At 39.4% G+C, this 12799-nt stretch overlaps 3 protein-coding genes and 1 long non-coding RNA gene across 5 annotated transcripts; 2 read left to right on the plus strand and 2 right to left on the minus strand.

Annotated features, from left to right (window-relative positions):
* Positions 1-951: 951 nt before the first annotated feature.
* On the minus strand, positions 952-1565 carry LOC6583246. Its single transcript, XM_002008883.4, has 2 exons — positions 1483-1565; positions 952-1417 (listed from the first exon to the last, which is right to left on the minus strand). Exons 1-2 carry the CDS (start codon positions 1529-1531, stop codon positions 1083-1085), a joined length of 384 nt encoding a protein of 127 aa, XP_002008919.1. The 5' UTR covers positions 1532-1565; the 3' UTR covers positions 952-1082.
* Positions 1566-2983: 1418 nt separating this feature from the next.
* Positions 2984-3588, plus strand: LOC116804336. Its single transcript, XR_004364300.2, has 2 exons — positions 2984-3284; positions 3357-3588. It is a non-coding gene; the product is annotated as an uncharacterized LOC116804336 (long non-coding RNA).
* A 911-nt stretch (positions 3589-4499) lies between these two features.
* On the minus strand, positions 4500-7088 carry LOC6583247 (phospholipase B1, membrane-associated). 2 transcript variants are annotated; one of them, XM_015162784.3, is made up of 4 exons: positions 6906-7088; positions 5828-6046; positions 4964-5761; positions 4500-4906 (listed from the first exon to the last, which is right to left on the minus strand). In XM_015162784.3, the coding sequence occupies exons 2-4, from the start codon at positions 6032-6034 to the stop codon at positions 4631-4633; spliced, it is 1281 nt and encodes a 426-aa protein (XP_015018270.1). In that variant the 5' UTR covers positions 6035-6046; positions 6906-7088; the 3' UTR covers positions 4500-4630. The 2 variants fall into 2 exon arrangements, with proteins under 2 accessions (XP_015018270.1, XP_002008920.2); XM_002008884.4 differs by lacking the exon at positions 6906-7088 and having other exon boundaries at positions 5828-6832.
* A 2420-nt stretch (positions 7089-9508) lies between these two features.
* LOC6583248 (ADP-dependent glucokinase) lies at positions 9509-12799 on the plus strand. Its single transcript, XM_002008885.4, has 5 exons — positions 9509-10135; positions 10194-10358; positions 10418-11144; positions 11212-12483; positions 12728-12799. The coding sequence occupies exons 1-4, from the start codon at positions 9777-9779 to the stop codon at positions 11461-11463; spliced, it is 1503 nt and encodes a 500-aa protein (XP_002008921.1). The 5' UTR covers positions 9509-9776; the 3' UTR covers positions 11464-12483; positions 12728-12799.

Consider the following 12799-nt stretch of genomic DNA (forward strand, 5'->3'; position numbering starts at 1 on the left):
GCTAATATAGGATTACCAGAACAGACTTTCTTATGACTTGCTTACGCTCAAGGACATTGCGAGTCCTGTGGGTCAAGTTTACAGTTATTCAAATGCCTCATAGCCGCAGCCATATGCGTAATATGCCACAATTACAGTTTAGTGGACAGACGGAATGAAATTAATCGTTAGAGGAAATTAACGAAGAAAGTTGTCAAACATATTTAAATGAAATCTAAATCAATGTTTAATGAGCAAAGTATGCGCTGAACCTAATTGATTGGCTAACCGGCTTAGTGAATCACTGGTGGAGTAATTAACTTATCACTCAACTGTCTGCCTTACAGATTCACCAACTCATCTACTGATTTAGTGATCGACAACTAATCAGCCGAACATTTGATTAACTCACCCGATTCTACCCTCACCAGAATAATTGAGCAATAATATAAAATTATCTCTCACTTTCTCTTTCTCTTTATCTTCCTCTCTCTCACTTTTAATGTATATCAGTATAGCTTTACCTCGTGCTCTCACGCACATTTGCTGACTCTCACTTCCTCTCTCTACCTCAAATAATCGTTAATATTCACTCGCTCTCTTTCACTCTCGAACCATAGTTCACTCTGCTTCTCTCTCGCACTCTCAGTTTCTCTGTCTCTCTCATAGTCTCTTGCACTAATTCCATCTAGCTGTATCTATGAATCTAGCTCTATTAATCTATATTCCCTTCATTTCCAGTCACCCACTCTGACTCTTACGAGTCTATGTCTATCTCTAGCATTCGTATACGACTATCTATCTCGTTTTTTCTCTTTCTCTCTCTCTCCCTCTCTCTCTCTCTCTCTCTCTCTCACTCTCTCTCTTTCTCTCTCTCTCTTTCTCTATTTGTCCTCTAGTGCTATATTAAATATTTCAAATATTTATTTTTAATTTTCTTTAATTTATATTAATTGTATTTCTCATTTATGATGAAATATCTTATGTGTTTAAATATATGTTAGGTTAATTTAAATATTACACTAATTTATTTTACTTGGCACTAGGTATTCATATTCGTATTTACATAAGCTATATACACAGTCACTGCTCCCAGCGCGGTCCTAACCAAATCGGCTGCTATTGTCCAATACCTCAGCACTGGATCCGATTGCCAAACTGTTCTGGTTGCACTTGCAGTCCTCGCCGTCCACGCGGCCCTTGCCGGAGGTCAGGATGCGCATGCCCTCGGCAAACTTTGGAAAGCCGGACATGGTCTCCTTCAGTGTGGTCATCATCACTGGCAGATACATGAAGAAGTCTTTGAAGTGGCCCACGACTGTGTGGTAGTCGATGGCTCGTCCACTGGCGGAGCTGCCACCCGTGCCCTGGTAGCTGCCATCGCCGTCAATCTCGTTGCCAGGCGAGCCATAGGGAACGGCGGTGCAATGTCGCATGGCTGAAGAGTATCACAAAATCATTAAAATCCCATGCTGAGATCGACTTATTCCAGTGGGAACTTACCCAACAATAAAATAATTGCGGCTGCTAGAAATTCTCTGTGGTCTGTCATGATGTCAACTTGGCTCGAAATGCTCAGCACTTGCCACGACTGTTCAGCATTTATAACATTTCAAGCGTTTGCTGGCTAAGCAGAATTCTTGATGCGGACTGAGTTTCAGCTGTTTTCTTGTGGTTTTCACTTTTCCGCTGAATGCAGCAGAAAAACTCGAAACTCTTGGCGAAAATTTGATTTTCAATGTTATTGTAAAGACCTCTCTCAAGTGGAAATGCAAAGCAGAAGGTTTTCTTTTTTTTTACGATAACAGATGTCAGAATTGGTAAGCAATATTTCTCAAATAAAGAAGAAGAGTTCATTAATATATAAATAAATATTTCTATAAGCTAATATAAACAGCCGCAATTCAAATTCAAGTGAATTTGTGTATTTTTAACGACATCCAATTTAAAGATTGAACTGATTTAACTTTTTACATGGTTATTGTTGTTTAATATAATGTATGAATAATAAATAATAAACAATTTGTAATTTATATTCATATTACATATTCCAGCTCCCTAATTCAGCTATAACATCATACAGAAATTCAAAATTTAAGCGCTAAGAAGAAACTCCAATGCTCATTTATTCCACTCAACCACAGAAATTTCTCGGAAAGATAGGAGTTCCTTCTCATTAGGAGATTTCTGTACTAATCAAAGCCCATAGACAGACACATCAACCTTCTTGCTAACAACTTCCTTAGCAACGCCCTAAAAAGATACCATCCACTAGACCTTCAACGTCGCTCATTTCAAACAATATATTGCATAGCTCCATCTATTGTAATTATTTTGCACTAATATGGTGTGTGGATTTTAAACAGTTTCGTAGGTACACACTGACAATAATGCCATAGTTACAGTTGAAATACATAGGTGGCGCTTAACAAGCAACAAGAATTAATTCAATAAAAAATAAAAGTAAAATACCTTAATTATTTGATATTTCTAATAAAAAATGCTTAGTTATACATAATAATATTTATGTATAACTAATTCAACTAATTAATTTATGTATACAAATAATAAATAATTAAAAATAATAAACTTAAAATATATTACGCTTTTTAAAATATTGCCTAAATAAATTAAATATTGCCTAAATATATTAATATAATACATTTTACACTATACAATTGCTATTACATTAGTTATTTTATTATAAAATAAAAAGTTCAATAGTTCAATTAATAATATATATATATTTTTTTTTAATAATCAAATTAATAATATAACTCAATGTATAAAATCCTTATAAATATTTAGGAATAAATGTGGCTTTAATTTAAATCAATAATACTTTTGTTTTATTATGCGAAAAAGTTATGAATATTTGTATATTTTGATTTAAATTTTTTGCAAAAAATTTGTACGTAAAATAATTGATTTAAAATTGATTATTTAATTAAAACAACATTCCAATCAAGGCAAGTTCAAGTGGTTCTATATTTAACAAGCTAATTGTACGAACGAGTCGAGTAAATGTGTCAAGTAATTGTGTCAGAGCTGCAATTATCGAAAGCCGTATTAAAAGTCTATTTAATAGAAATAGCAAAACTAGTCGTGACTTTGCAATGACTTGAGTAAGTCAAGAACTCTAGAGAATCGATGACAGTGCGCGAATGCGAAAAAAGAGTTTCAGTCCGATAGAATTTGTTGAGCTAATCAAGTCAAGTGACGACCAAGCAACAACATGCGCCAGCCAAGTTCAAAGTCAAGAGCAAAACGACACCAACCTCGGCTAGCGCAGAGGGGCTTTACAAGTGAAGAAAAAAAAAATACGAAAAAAAAACTTTAATTGCGTAATTGATGTTTTCATTTCATTCACCTCTCAGCACCTGCAAACGAAACCGTTGATCATCGCAAAAGCCCCCGAAAACACGTTTCGACTTGTTCAAATTGGTCACTATTATGAGCCGGGATAAATGGAATACAGTTTTAATGTCTCAAAAGCAATCTGATTAATTGTAGTTTTATTTACCCAACAAGTCCAGTGCGTATTGCCACACGACAGTTGTAACAGGCCCAAGTGGACGCCTCGCATAATCAATAAAGATGTTGAATTGATGACTGTGCTGAAATGCTAATTTCGTATGCGTATCGTTTGTGATATTTAATGGCTTGTGATAATCATTGTGATTGCCATTATGATTATAATTATTATGTTTATCTTCATCATTACCATTTGAACTCTAATTAATGGCATCGCTATCATTTTCGGGCAGTGCACAAAGCATTTAAAACTTGGCTCAGCAACAAAACGAAAATCATTTTCCTTATGATCATCTTGCTAATTTTAATATCATTATTATTATTAACCAACTCGCATAAACAAATTTTTATTCACATTGCTATCATTTTCTTGATGACTATTTTCATCATCATTAGCATTATCATTTTCATTATAATGGTTGAAAATCAATTTTTTATTTTTATTATCATTTTAATTATTATTCTTGGTATAATAATTTTTTTTTTTTTTTTTTTGTATAAATAATCTCGAACATCATTGTCAGTTTTATTACTACGATCATTATTTAATTCACTTTTCTTTTATACATTATTATGAGACCCGATAATCTCATCATTTTTACCTAAACTGTCATCAGTAATCATCTTCTTATACATCATTACTATATTCATTATTATTATTTTCTGAACAATTCAGAATGAAGAATTCGAGAGCTTTAGCTCAATTCTTCCAGTGTAGCTCTGCTAAAGCAAACATTTCATCTAATCAGGCTGTAAACTACAAGTATTTCGATGCAAGCCAGAGTTACCCTATCCTATCCTAATTGTTATGGGAAATATGTAAGTAGCGGCCGACTCCACTCGAGTGCCAGTCACACGCGCATTCCAGTCCCCAATCCAGACGCCGATATGGAAATGAGCTAGCGAATTTCTGCCTTCGGCCAGCTGATTCGCTCGGCCCTCATCAAATATGCGCACATCGTTTGACTTACTCATTAGACGCGTCGTGAAGTTTTCTAATTTCTAAGCGTTTATTTATAAAAGCGTAAACGAATACTACAAACAAAAATGGTCGAGACTAAGGCGACGTATCACAGTCGATGTCAGTTATCTACTATAAAGGCTGGCAATTGTCGGACTAGACGACGAAGTCGGCCCGACTGTTCACTCTGGTGATCAGGTACGGACGCTGCTCGGTGGGGCAGTTGAACTTCTCGAACAGGTGCTCGCTGAAGCCGCTCTTCTCGCCCGGCATCTCCAGCATATTGTTCCAGATCGCATTGGCCGCCGAGGCCTGGCCGCGCTGGCTCAAGTGGAAGCAATCCTCGGAGAAGAACCGCGTGTCCGTCGTGCCTGAGGGCGTGCGCGGAAAATCGTCGAACTGGGAGAAGGGCTGCACATTGATGGTGAATGTCTGCAAAGAGATGAGCGATGCTTAGAGTATTTCTCTGTAGCTCCTTCATGGACTTACGTCTGAATTGAACTCCGGCAAGTTGGCAATCTCGTAGTCTTTGGCTATCCAACGCTTCATGATGCCCTCTAAGTAATCCAAGCGCTTCTTGCTCTTGCCCATCAGGCACGGGCACTCAAAGGTCAACGTGGTCTGACAGACGGGCGGCAGCCCGGAAAGCTCAGTCAAAAACCGTAGATTTGGAGCGGGCACCACATTCAGCATGAGCCGCGGCACATTGTCCCGTAGATAGCGATACGTCTTCAGTATGTTCTGCTCGTGCAGTTTGATCGTCTGCTCCGGCTGTGGGTGGAAGCAAATGTCGGCGCAGAAGTCATTGTTGCCTATGAACATGGTGACCAGCTTCCAGTCCCGGGTCATGTTCACGTGGGGATCGTTCCTCATGCGCTTCACCAGCACCTTGGCCATGTAGGGCATGTCGCGGGACATGGCGCCCAACTCGGCCACATTGAAGCGCGAGGAGCGATCTGTGGAGAGGCCGTCCCTAAGAGAGTAGCCATAGAGCTTGGGATTGAACTCCTTGAGTATGTTGGGCAGGGTGAGATATTTCTTCCAATTGTATTGCCCGCCAATGGACCAGACCACGCCTCGATTCTCCACGGTCACGTGCCCCAGGTTGGTGGCGAAAATGCCATTGCCCGCGGTCAGAGAGTCGCCCATGCCGCCAATGATGTCGATGTCGCCGGGTCGCAGTCGATGCACGCTCGTCGGCCGCTCAGCACTGCGTCTGCCGGGCCCCCGTTCCGTGTCGCAGAACTGGAGAAGGGCGCGCGTGCGCGGATTCGACTTTTGGGTTTTCTGAAAGAGCAACACGAATGGAGGCTAGCGAATGGATAGTAAGAGGCGCAGCAGGACAAGACTTACGCCGGCATTGCGCACGCGCTGCACGTTCGCCGGCACGTCGCCGGATCGCCCGGTGAAGGCCAGGCTGAGCAAGCGCAGTGGCCGGTAGGCGTTCCTGAAGGCCAAATCCAATGACGTGCGCTGTGACGTCACACAGCCAATCAATCCCAGCAGCAGCAGAGCAAGTAGCAGAACGAATGACAGCTGCCGTGAAGGCGCCTTGTCCATTTCGTCTTGCAGCTGAAACAACATAAAATTAATGGGCGTGTGTGTGTGTGTCTGTGTGTATGAGGAGGGCTCGCAAAACTCTTGCTATCGTTGGTGACGTCCTCGACACTGAACCAGTTCTGCGTACACATTGCGTTACAGAGCCGCCGACGCTTTGCTAGTTTGTTCACCTTTCGTCGCTTGTTTTGATTTGCCTTTCGGTCGGAATAAAGATTTATGCTTAGTCAGATTTGTCTGGGCCGATTCTAGCATGCGGCAGTAAGGCATCCGAAAATATTATGCAAATGTGAGCTCAAAATCAGAAAAAGTATAATGGAAATAAACGTTCCGCATAACTGAGAAGACGCTTTAGCAGCTTCTTTAGAATAGATTCTCCAAATACTCTGCAGCTGGGATAATTATCCACAGAAGCGTAAAGTTCATTAGGTGCTGACCCTGAGGCGCCAGAATGTTTAATTTCAAGTTATTTTTAAACCACTAAACAGTTTTAACTATCATTTTATTTATGTTTTAATTTGCTTAGATTAAGCCTAATCAACAATTGTCACTCAACAAGCTCAATCTGTTCCGACGTTTGGCACGCTTACGGCAGCGCGAAAGAACGATAAAATAAATCTAAATTTTTTTTATAAGTTAGTAGGCGGAAGTCTTGAGCGATCGAACTGAATATGCGTGCTAAATCCAGTTGCGATCGAGATTCATGCAGACTTTGTTTTGTTTCCTTTTCGCATTATGCGCATATCTCAAACAAAAGACTTGGAACACAAACGCGACGAATTAGATACAAAACGGAAATGCAGCCGAACCACACTCAATTAGTTTAAATTAGTGAACATTTGAATAAAAGAAGCACATAACAGTATATTTCTACCTTTAAATCACTTAAATTTAATTGAGATTGAAAATTAACTTGAGTTTTATTCACTCTTTGTTTCTCTTCGCGTAAATCTTGCAACCAAGAGAATTGCACAATTACATAAAAACTGATTTAATTCGATATTGCGAATTTATGGCCCCAAGAAGGCAGCGCGTCCGACTCCGTTGACCGCATAGAATCGACTGTCCGGTAGAATTTCTGAATATGCTGATTTTATATGGATTGCCCGTGGAGCCGGACAGCGTTGTACGCATAGAACGAAATACGAAATAAAATACAACAAAAAATAATGAAAAACATATATAAAGATCGTAGCTGTATACGAAACACGTAAAAAGAACAAAATACAATACAAATTAAGTGCGAATTTTCAGAATCGAGCATGCCTGACATGCGAATACCCTGTGCATAGTTGAGCAATATGTATAATGTAATATATATGTAATATAAATATTCTCTAAATATATTTCAGCCAATTCAATATTTTTGCCTGGAGCAGTAGTAATTCTAAATTAAGTTTATACATTTTCATAACTGGGTCTAACTGAAATCATTTTAATAAATTATATTGAATAATTACTTATTTAATTTATATTATAGTCGAATAATTACACCTTAAAAAATATTATTAATCAAAATGTTAAAAACAAATTTTAAAATAACTGGTTATAAAAAAATGATTGATAATATAATTTACCATTTACTATTTTACTAAAACTTCATACGCAAAATCCTCGTTAAATTAATTCATTAATTAAATTGTAAAAACCAAAAAAAAATATAAGTATTTTTAAATTTATAATATTAACGTATATATAATTTAATATTTAAAAACTAACCATATTGAATCTTTGGAGCCTTTCATACCCGATCACAATTAAACTACGTGGTATATATCATTATAAAACTTCCTTCTGAAATTCCTCGTTAAAAAATTGTAAATTTTGTGAACAATATGTTTAATATTTTTAAATAAAAACAGAATAAATTTTATATTTATTAATGATATTGGTTTTTGAGCCTTGCACAGCCACTCGCAATCCAGCTACGTGGTATACATTATATCAAAATTGGCTATCTGATTTTCACACACTCACACTGGCGTACGAAATGTGGCTGACGCGCTGAGCCGGTTATAGTTTCGACTGAAAACAAAAAACGTAAATTCTGAAATTCACTTTCGTCGAGATGTTAAAAATAGTTCTCTGCCGGAGCCTAGACATTTAAAGCGGCTTTGTAGGCATGACGAGACTAAAAATCTGCAAGGGGCGTGCTAAGGGAAACGAGAGCAACAACTCATCCAGCGTTACGCTGGATTACTGAGGCATTCCCAATTGAAAGTTGGTCTCGAAATAGTTACTTGGTAATTAAAGCTGGCCACATGTGTCGTACGTGCTCCGCCGGCTACTCTATAGAGAGAGACATAAATTTCGCGAGCGAGACAGACAGATAGATGAGCATTAATTTAACAGTTTCTTCAATTGACATTTGTTGATTTTATCACTCAATGGAAATGCTATAAACATTGCTTAATCGCGTAAACCTTTGGACCATGTCGCAGTCAAGTGCTAACACATGGAACGACACTTTTCAAAAAGGTCTAGATGGGGTTAAGTTGTTGACTGCAATCATTTCGTTGCTTCCAGCTGATGCCCCAACCCCAAGAGATTGAACATAACCGGCCAGCACCTTCGACTTGACAAAGACTTTCACCGTCCACCTTCCACCTTCTACCTTCCACCTTCCACCGTCCACTATCCACCGTCCACTTCCTCAACAAACAATCCAGTGTTGCCATCGAATAACCTTGTGTCGCAAAATAATATATAATAATACATAAAATAACGGCACGAAGCAATTAAAGCAAAACAACAAAGAAGCAACAACTTGTTTTAAATGAACAACACCAGAAAACAAGAAGGAACCGCCTTAAATGACATGACGATGCGTGTGTGTGGCAACATCTTGAAGTTGATGCTGATGGTGTTGTTAATGACGAAGATAATAGTAATGTTGACGTCGTTAGGTACTATAAAAATCATTTAAGCCATTTATTGAAGCGCAGCTATCTATTGTCTTAGATATAGACTTTAAATAACGTCAGGCTGTTGTGACTCTGCAGCCGAGCCCATTCTTCCCTCGAATACTTAAATAAGATCTTTTAAACATAGAAATATAAGTTAATATTTAATATATTCATAACAGAACAGATAATAGATAGCCAGCTGCAGAGAAGTTTCCTGAATTTCAAGAAATCTAGATATATATCGATGGAAAACCCGACTGAACTTGATATAGCCAAGCTCCTAATTTGCTTACTAGCGTTTTAAAATGCTTAAAGATTTACATTTTATGTATTACTAAAATAAGTTAAAAACTGAAAATCCTTCATTTGTTTTATATAGTCACTAGCTATAGAACCTAATCATAATATGTGTTCTATGGTTATTGATATAATTTAGTCATTTTCCAGAAATCCGTTACAACAAAGCGAAGCTCAACTTTCAAACCAAAACCAAAAGCTTTTGGATTGCTTTCATTCGTGCCTCATGCGATAGCTACATGGAACACCACTACTTGTCGTATCGATACATCGATATCCTTAGTCTCGATTTTGCCTGTCGGCAAATGGGAGTTGTGACGTTATCTTTTATTAAAAAACCTAGCTCAAATTGAAAACAGTTCATAGCAAATTTGATTTGATAAGACTCGCTATAGAGCAGGAAACTTCCGCAGCAGCCACATAAGCAAATTCACGTAACGTCTTAAACAAACGCCGAAGCCGGAGCTGAGGCCGGCGTGCAAAGAGCAAACACAACAACAAATACAACTCAGACAGAAACACTTATTGACTGCCCACGGACAATGGGCGCTCTGCGATACATGGGCTGGATAACCGGTTGCTCGGTCTTCACGGCACTACTCTCAATCATCTGGCAGGCATTTCTCACCCTGCAGGCGCTGAACAGAACAACCGTACTTCTCACCGGTCTCCTGGCCATCGAGGGCGGCGTCAAGAAATCCACCGATGAGCCGGCACCCAAAGTAGCCGTAGGCTATGGCGCCTGCACGGATCTGCAAATAAATGCCACCGAGTTTCTGGAGACCTTCTACAAAATGCGTGTGCCTGAGCTAAGCACCGACTTCGCGGCGAAGAATGTGAAAAATGAAAATGAGTTTCTTCAATCATTCGCCTACTACTTCAAGAACGGGGCCGCAGCTGAGTAAGTGCATCCATTAGATATAATTTGAGACATAATACTAAATACATCAACCTTATAGGCGCGTCATATCCAACAGTACGCTGTTCAAACAACTGATAACCAATGCCAAAATAATGGACAAAGAGCGCATTCAGTGGTATATGGGAGGCAACGCCCCATTGATGGCAGTGCGCTTTGTCATAGAGGGAGCGGATGTGCTTCTAGGCGCGCATATGTCGAAGAAGTACGTGGCAAACATGAATTCATCTTCAGCATGAAGTACTCCACATTGTATATTTTCAGATTGCGACCTTTGCTGCCCAAGGAGATTCGTCTGGCAGGTGATGAGATACCCGATGATGATATACATCTTATTCTGGAGTATAAGGCCGGTGATAAATGGGGTCCATATGAGGCACCTCGTGCCAATCGTTATATATTGCATAACGATAAGAACAATCCGCATTTGAGAGCGGTGGAGCACCTGACGGACGCACTAAAGAAATATAATCCGCAGCTGCTGGTGGTCAGCGGTCTGCAAATGATGGACATGTTCAAGTTCAGTCCAGGTGTGCGTGAGGCACGCTTGCGCCAGGTGCAATCACAGCTGACAAGCCAGCCGCCAGGCACGTTGCAACATTTCGAGCTCGCCAGCTACGTGGAGTTGGAGCTGCTGCATCAGCTCCGGCAGTATGTGCTGCCGTATGTGGACTCCTTGGGCATGAACGAACAGGAGTTGTCCAACCTGCGACAGGTGCTGGAGAATGGACGCACCACACTGGCCACCGACTGGAATCCACGCATTGCCAACACCCTGGACCAAATGCGTCAGGTGTTCATCAATCTGCTGGAGGATTACAATGTGCGGCACAAGTCCGATCCACACAGGCGCATGTTGTCCAGAATGCACGTGCACACTCTGGCCTACCAGGCCATACTGACCGTAGCCAACTCGAAGTGGAAAAATACAAGGGCTGCAGCCGCTAAGGCTGCACTGACGGCTCATCGTTACGTCTGCAAATCCCAATTTGTAAGTGCTGAAGATTTTTATTTATCATTTTCTCTGACCAATGACCATGAAACTTGATCATTTACAGATCAATCCAGAGGCGGTGACTCTTGTTTTGGACGACAGCTTCGCCACATCAGCTCAAGAGCAAGCGCCTCGAATGCGCATCAGCGCTGCCAATCCTGTGCCTTGCTGGCAGGAGTTTATACAGTATGGTGTGGATCTGCAAAAAATCGAAGTGGAGATATGCGTGGCGCCAGTGCTGATATGCCGAGTGGCCAAAAAGACAGCGGGAGCTGGAGATAATATATCTGCCTCCGGACTAGTGGTCCAATTGTGAGGAACTCAAAAGAACTACAAAAAAACACATAAAGCAAAAAAAGGAAATATGAATTGTGAAGCAATAACGATGACAACGATCATGTTTGGACCGGCAAGACTGCTTAGTATTTACACGAAATGCAAAAGACTCAACATAGCAAACCCTCAAATTGAATCCTCGACAAAGCAACTAACCCAATCTCAAGAACATTCCCTGTTGAAAGCTGTTTATAGACAGCATGTTTAGCACCTTAGTGACCTTAGAAACGCGTTACCTTCAGTAAAATTACGGACGCCGGCAAATCCTTAAGAATTGCGGAACGGAACAACGATAGAGTTGGCTCACGGCCTTAGTACTACATATCTAGAAGATGAGATTATGTATAACAGAACAAAAACTTGAAATTCAGCTGTTGAAGCACTCGAGTCTTAGCTAAGATCTATATCAAATCTCTGGATACACTCACTCTTAATTATTTAATGTGTTCAAAATTATTCCTAAAGTGCATAGCAATGCAACCTAGTCTAAGTTTATTAGTTTGTCGTCGTATTATTATTTTTCGGTATTATATCGATGTAAACCATTCCTACTTACAATTTGTTTTGCGCACTTGGTTTTAGGCTAAAATGACAATGTATTCATAAATACGTGTATAATACAAATTTCTGTTGAAATCTAATCAATATCGTTTGAGATTTCCTTCAGTCTTTTTCAAGCATAGACAAAAACTACATAATATATAAACTTCGGTTAACAGGGTATAAAACATTTCGTATACAATTCCTATTTTCGCTAGGCGCGCATAAACGGGGAAGTCGAATTAGTGCGATAAAAGTGTTCACGACTATCGATGAATCGATTGATCGATACTACTAATTCGAGAAGTTTCGTGACCATTCTCTGTCGACGTCGACGTCGCCGCTACAGTTTTCATTACGCTGAAAAAACGTGTCGGTCGCGGTACAAAAAAGTTGTGAGCGTTTATACATTGTTAAAATAAGTATAAATCGTCTACATATAAAAGAAATCTGCAAATATGTGCGTAAATATATCATCACAGATAATGTCAATAGAAAAATCGCTTAGATTGTTTACAACATTCCGTGGGCGTCTATGTGAATATTTTTTCTCATACAACAGCCCAAAGGCAAATTCATAATTGATGGAATATGCACAAATCTAAATAATTTTGGACTCTTCTGTCAATTATTATAAAATTGACGACTGTGTTTCTATATATACATTGAAAATATTTGAGCTAATATTATTTTCTCTCTTACAGTTGCTGAGAATAAAACAGAGAAACAGTCGCCCTATTAATATAAAAAATAAAAAATCGGAAAAGGAATCTAGG

Source organism: Drosophila mojavensis, unplaced genomic scaffold (assembly GCF_018153725.1).
Source record: "Drosophila mojavensis isolate 15081-1352.22 unplaced genomic scaffold, ASM1815372v1 contig_74, whole genome shotgun sequence".
Taxonomy (NCBI): Eukaryota; Metazoa; Arthropoda; class Insecta; order Diptera; family Drosophilidae; genus Drosophila; species Drosophila mojavensis.

Coding starts and splice junctions, on each gene's coding strand:
- LOC6583246 (XM_002008883.4), bottom strand. CDS start 1,531: ATGACAGACCACAGAGAATTTCTAGCAGCCGCAATTATTTTATTGTTG. Junction 1,418..1,482: donor CGCAATTATTTTATTGTTGG/GTAAGTTCCCAC, acceptor GATACTCTTCAG/CCATGCGACATTGCACCGCC.
- LOC6583247 (XM_002008884.4), bottom strand. CDS start 6,058: ATGTTGTTTCAGCTGCAAGACGAAATGGACAAGGCGCCTTCACGGCAG. Junction 5,762..5,827: donor AGCGCGTGCGCAATGCCGGC/GTAAGTCTTGTC, acceptor TTGCTCTTTCAG/AAAACCCAAAAGTCGAATCC. Junction 4,907..4,963: donor TGCCGGAGTTCAATTCAGAC/GTAAGTCCATGA, acceptor ATCTCTTTGCAG/ACATTCACCATCAATGTGCA.
- LOC6583248 (XM_002008885.4), top strand. CDS start 9,777: ATGGGCGCTCTGCGATACATGGGCTGGATAACCGGTTGCTCGGTCTTC. Junction 10,359..10,417: donor GGCGCGCATATGTCGAAGAA/GTACGTGGCAAA, acceptor GTATATTTTCAG/ATTGCGACCTTTGCTGCCCA. Junction 11,145..11,211: donor ACGTCTGCAAATCCCAATTT/GTAAGTGCTGAA, acceptor GATCATTTACAG/ATCAATCCAGAGGCGGTGAC.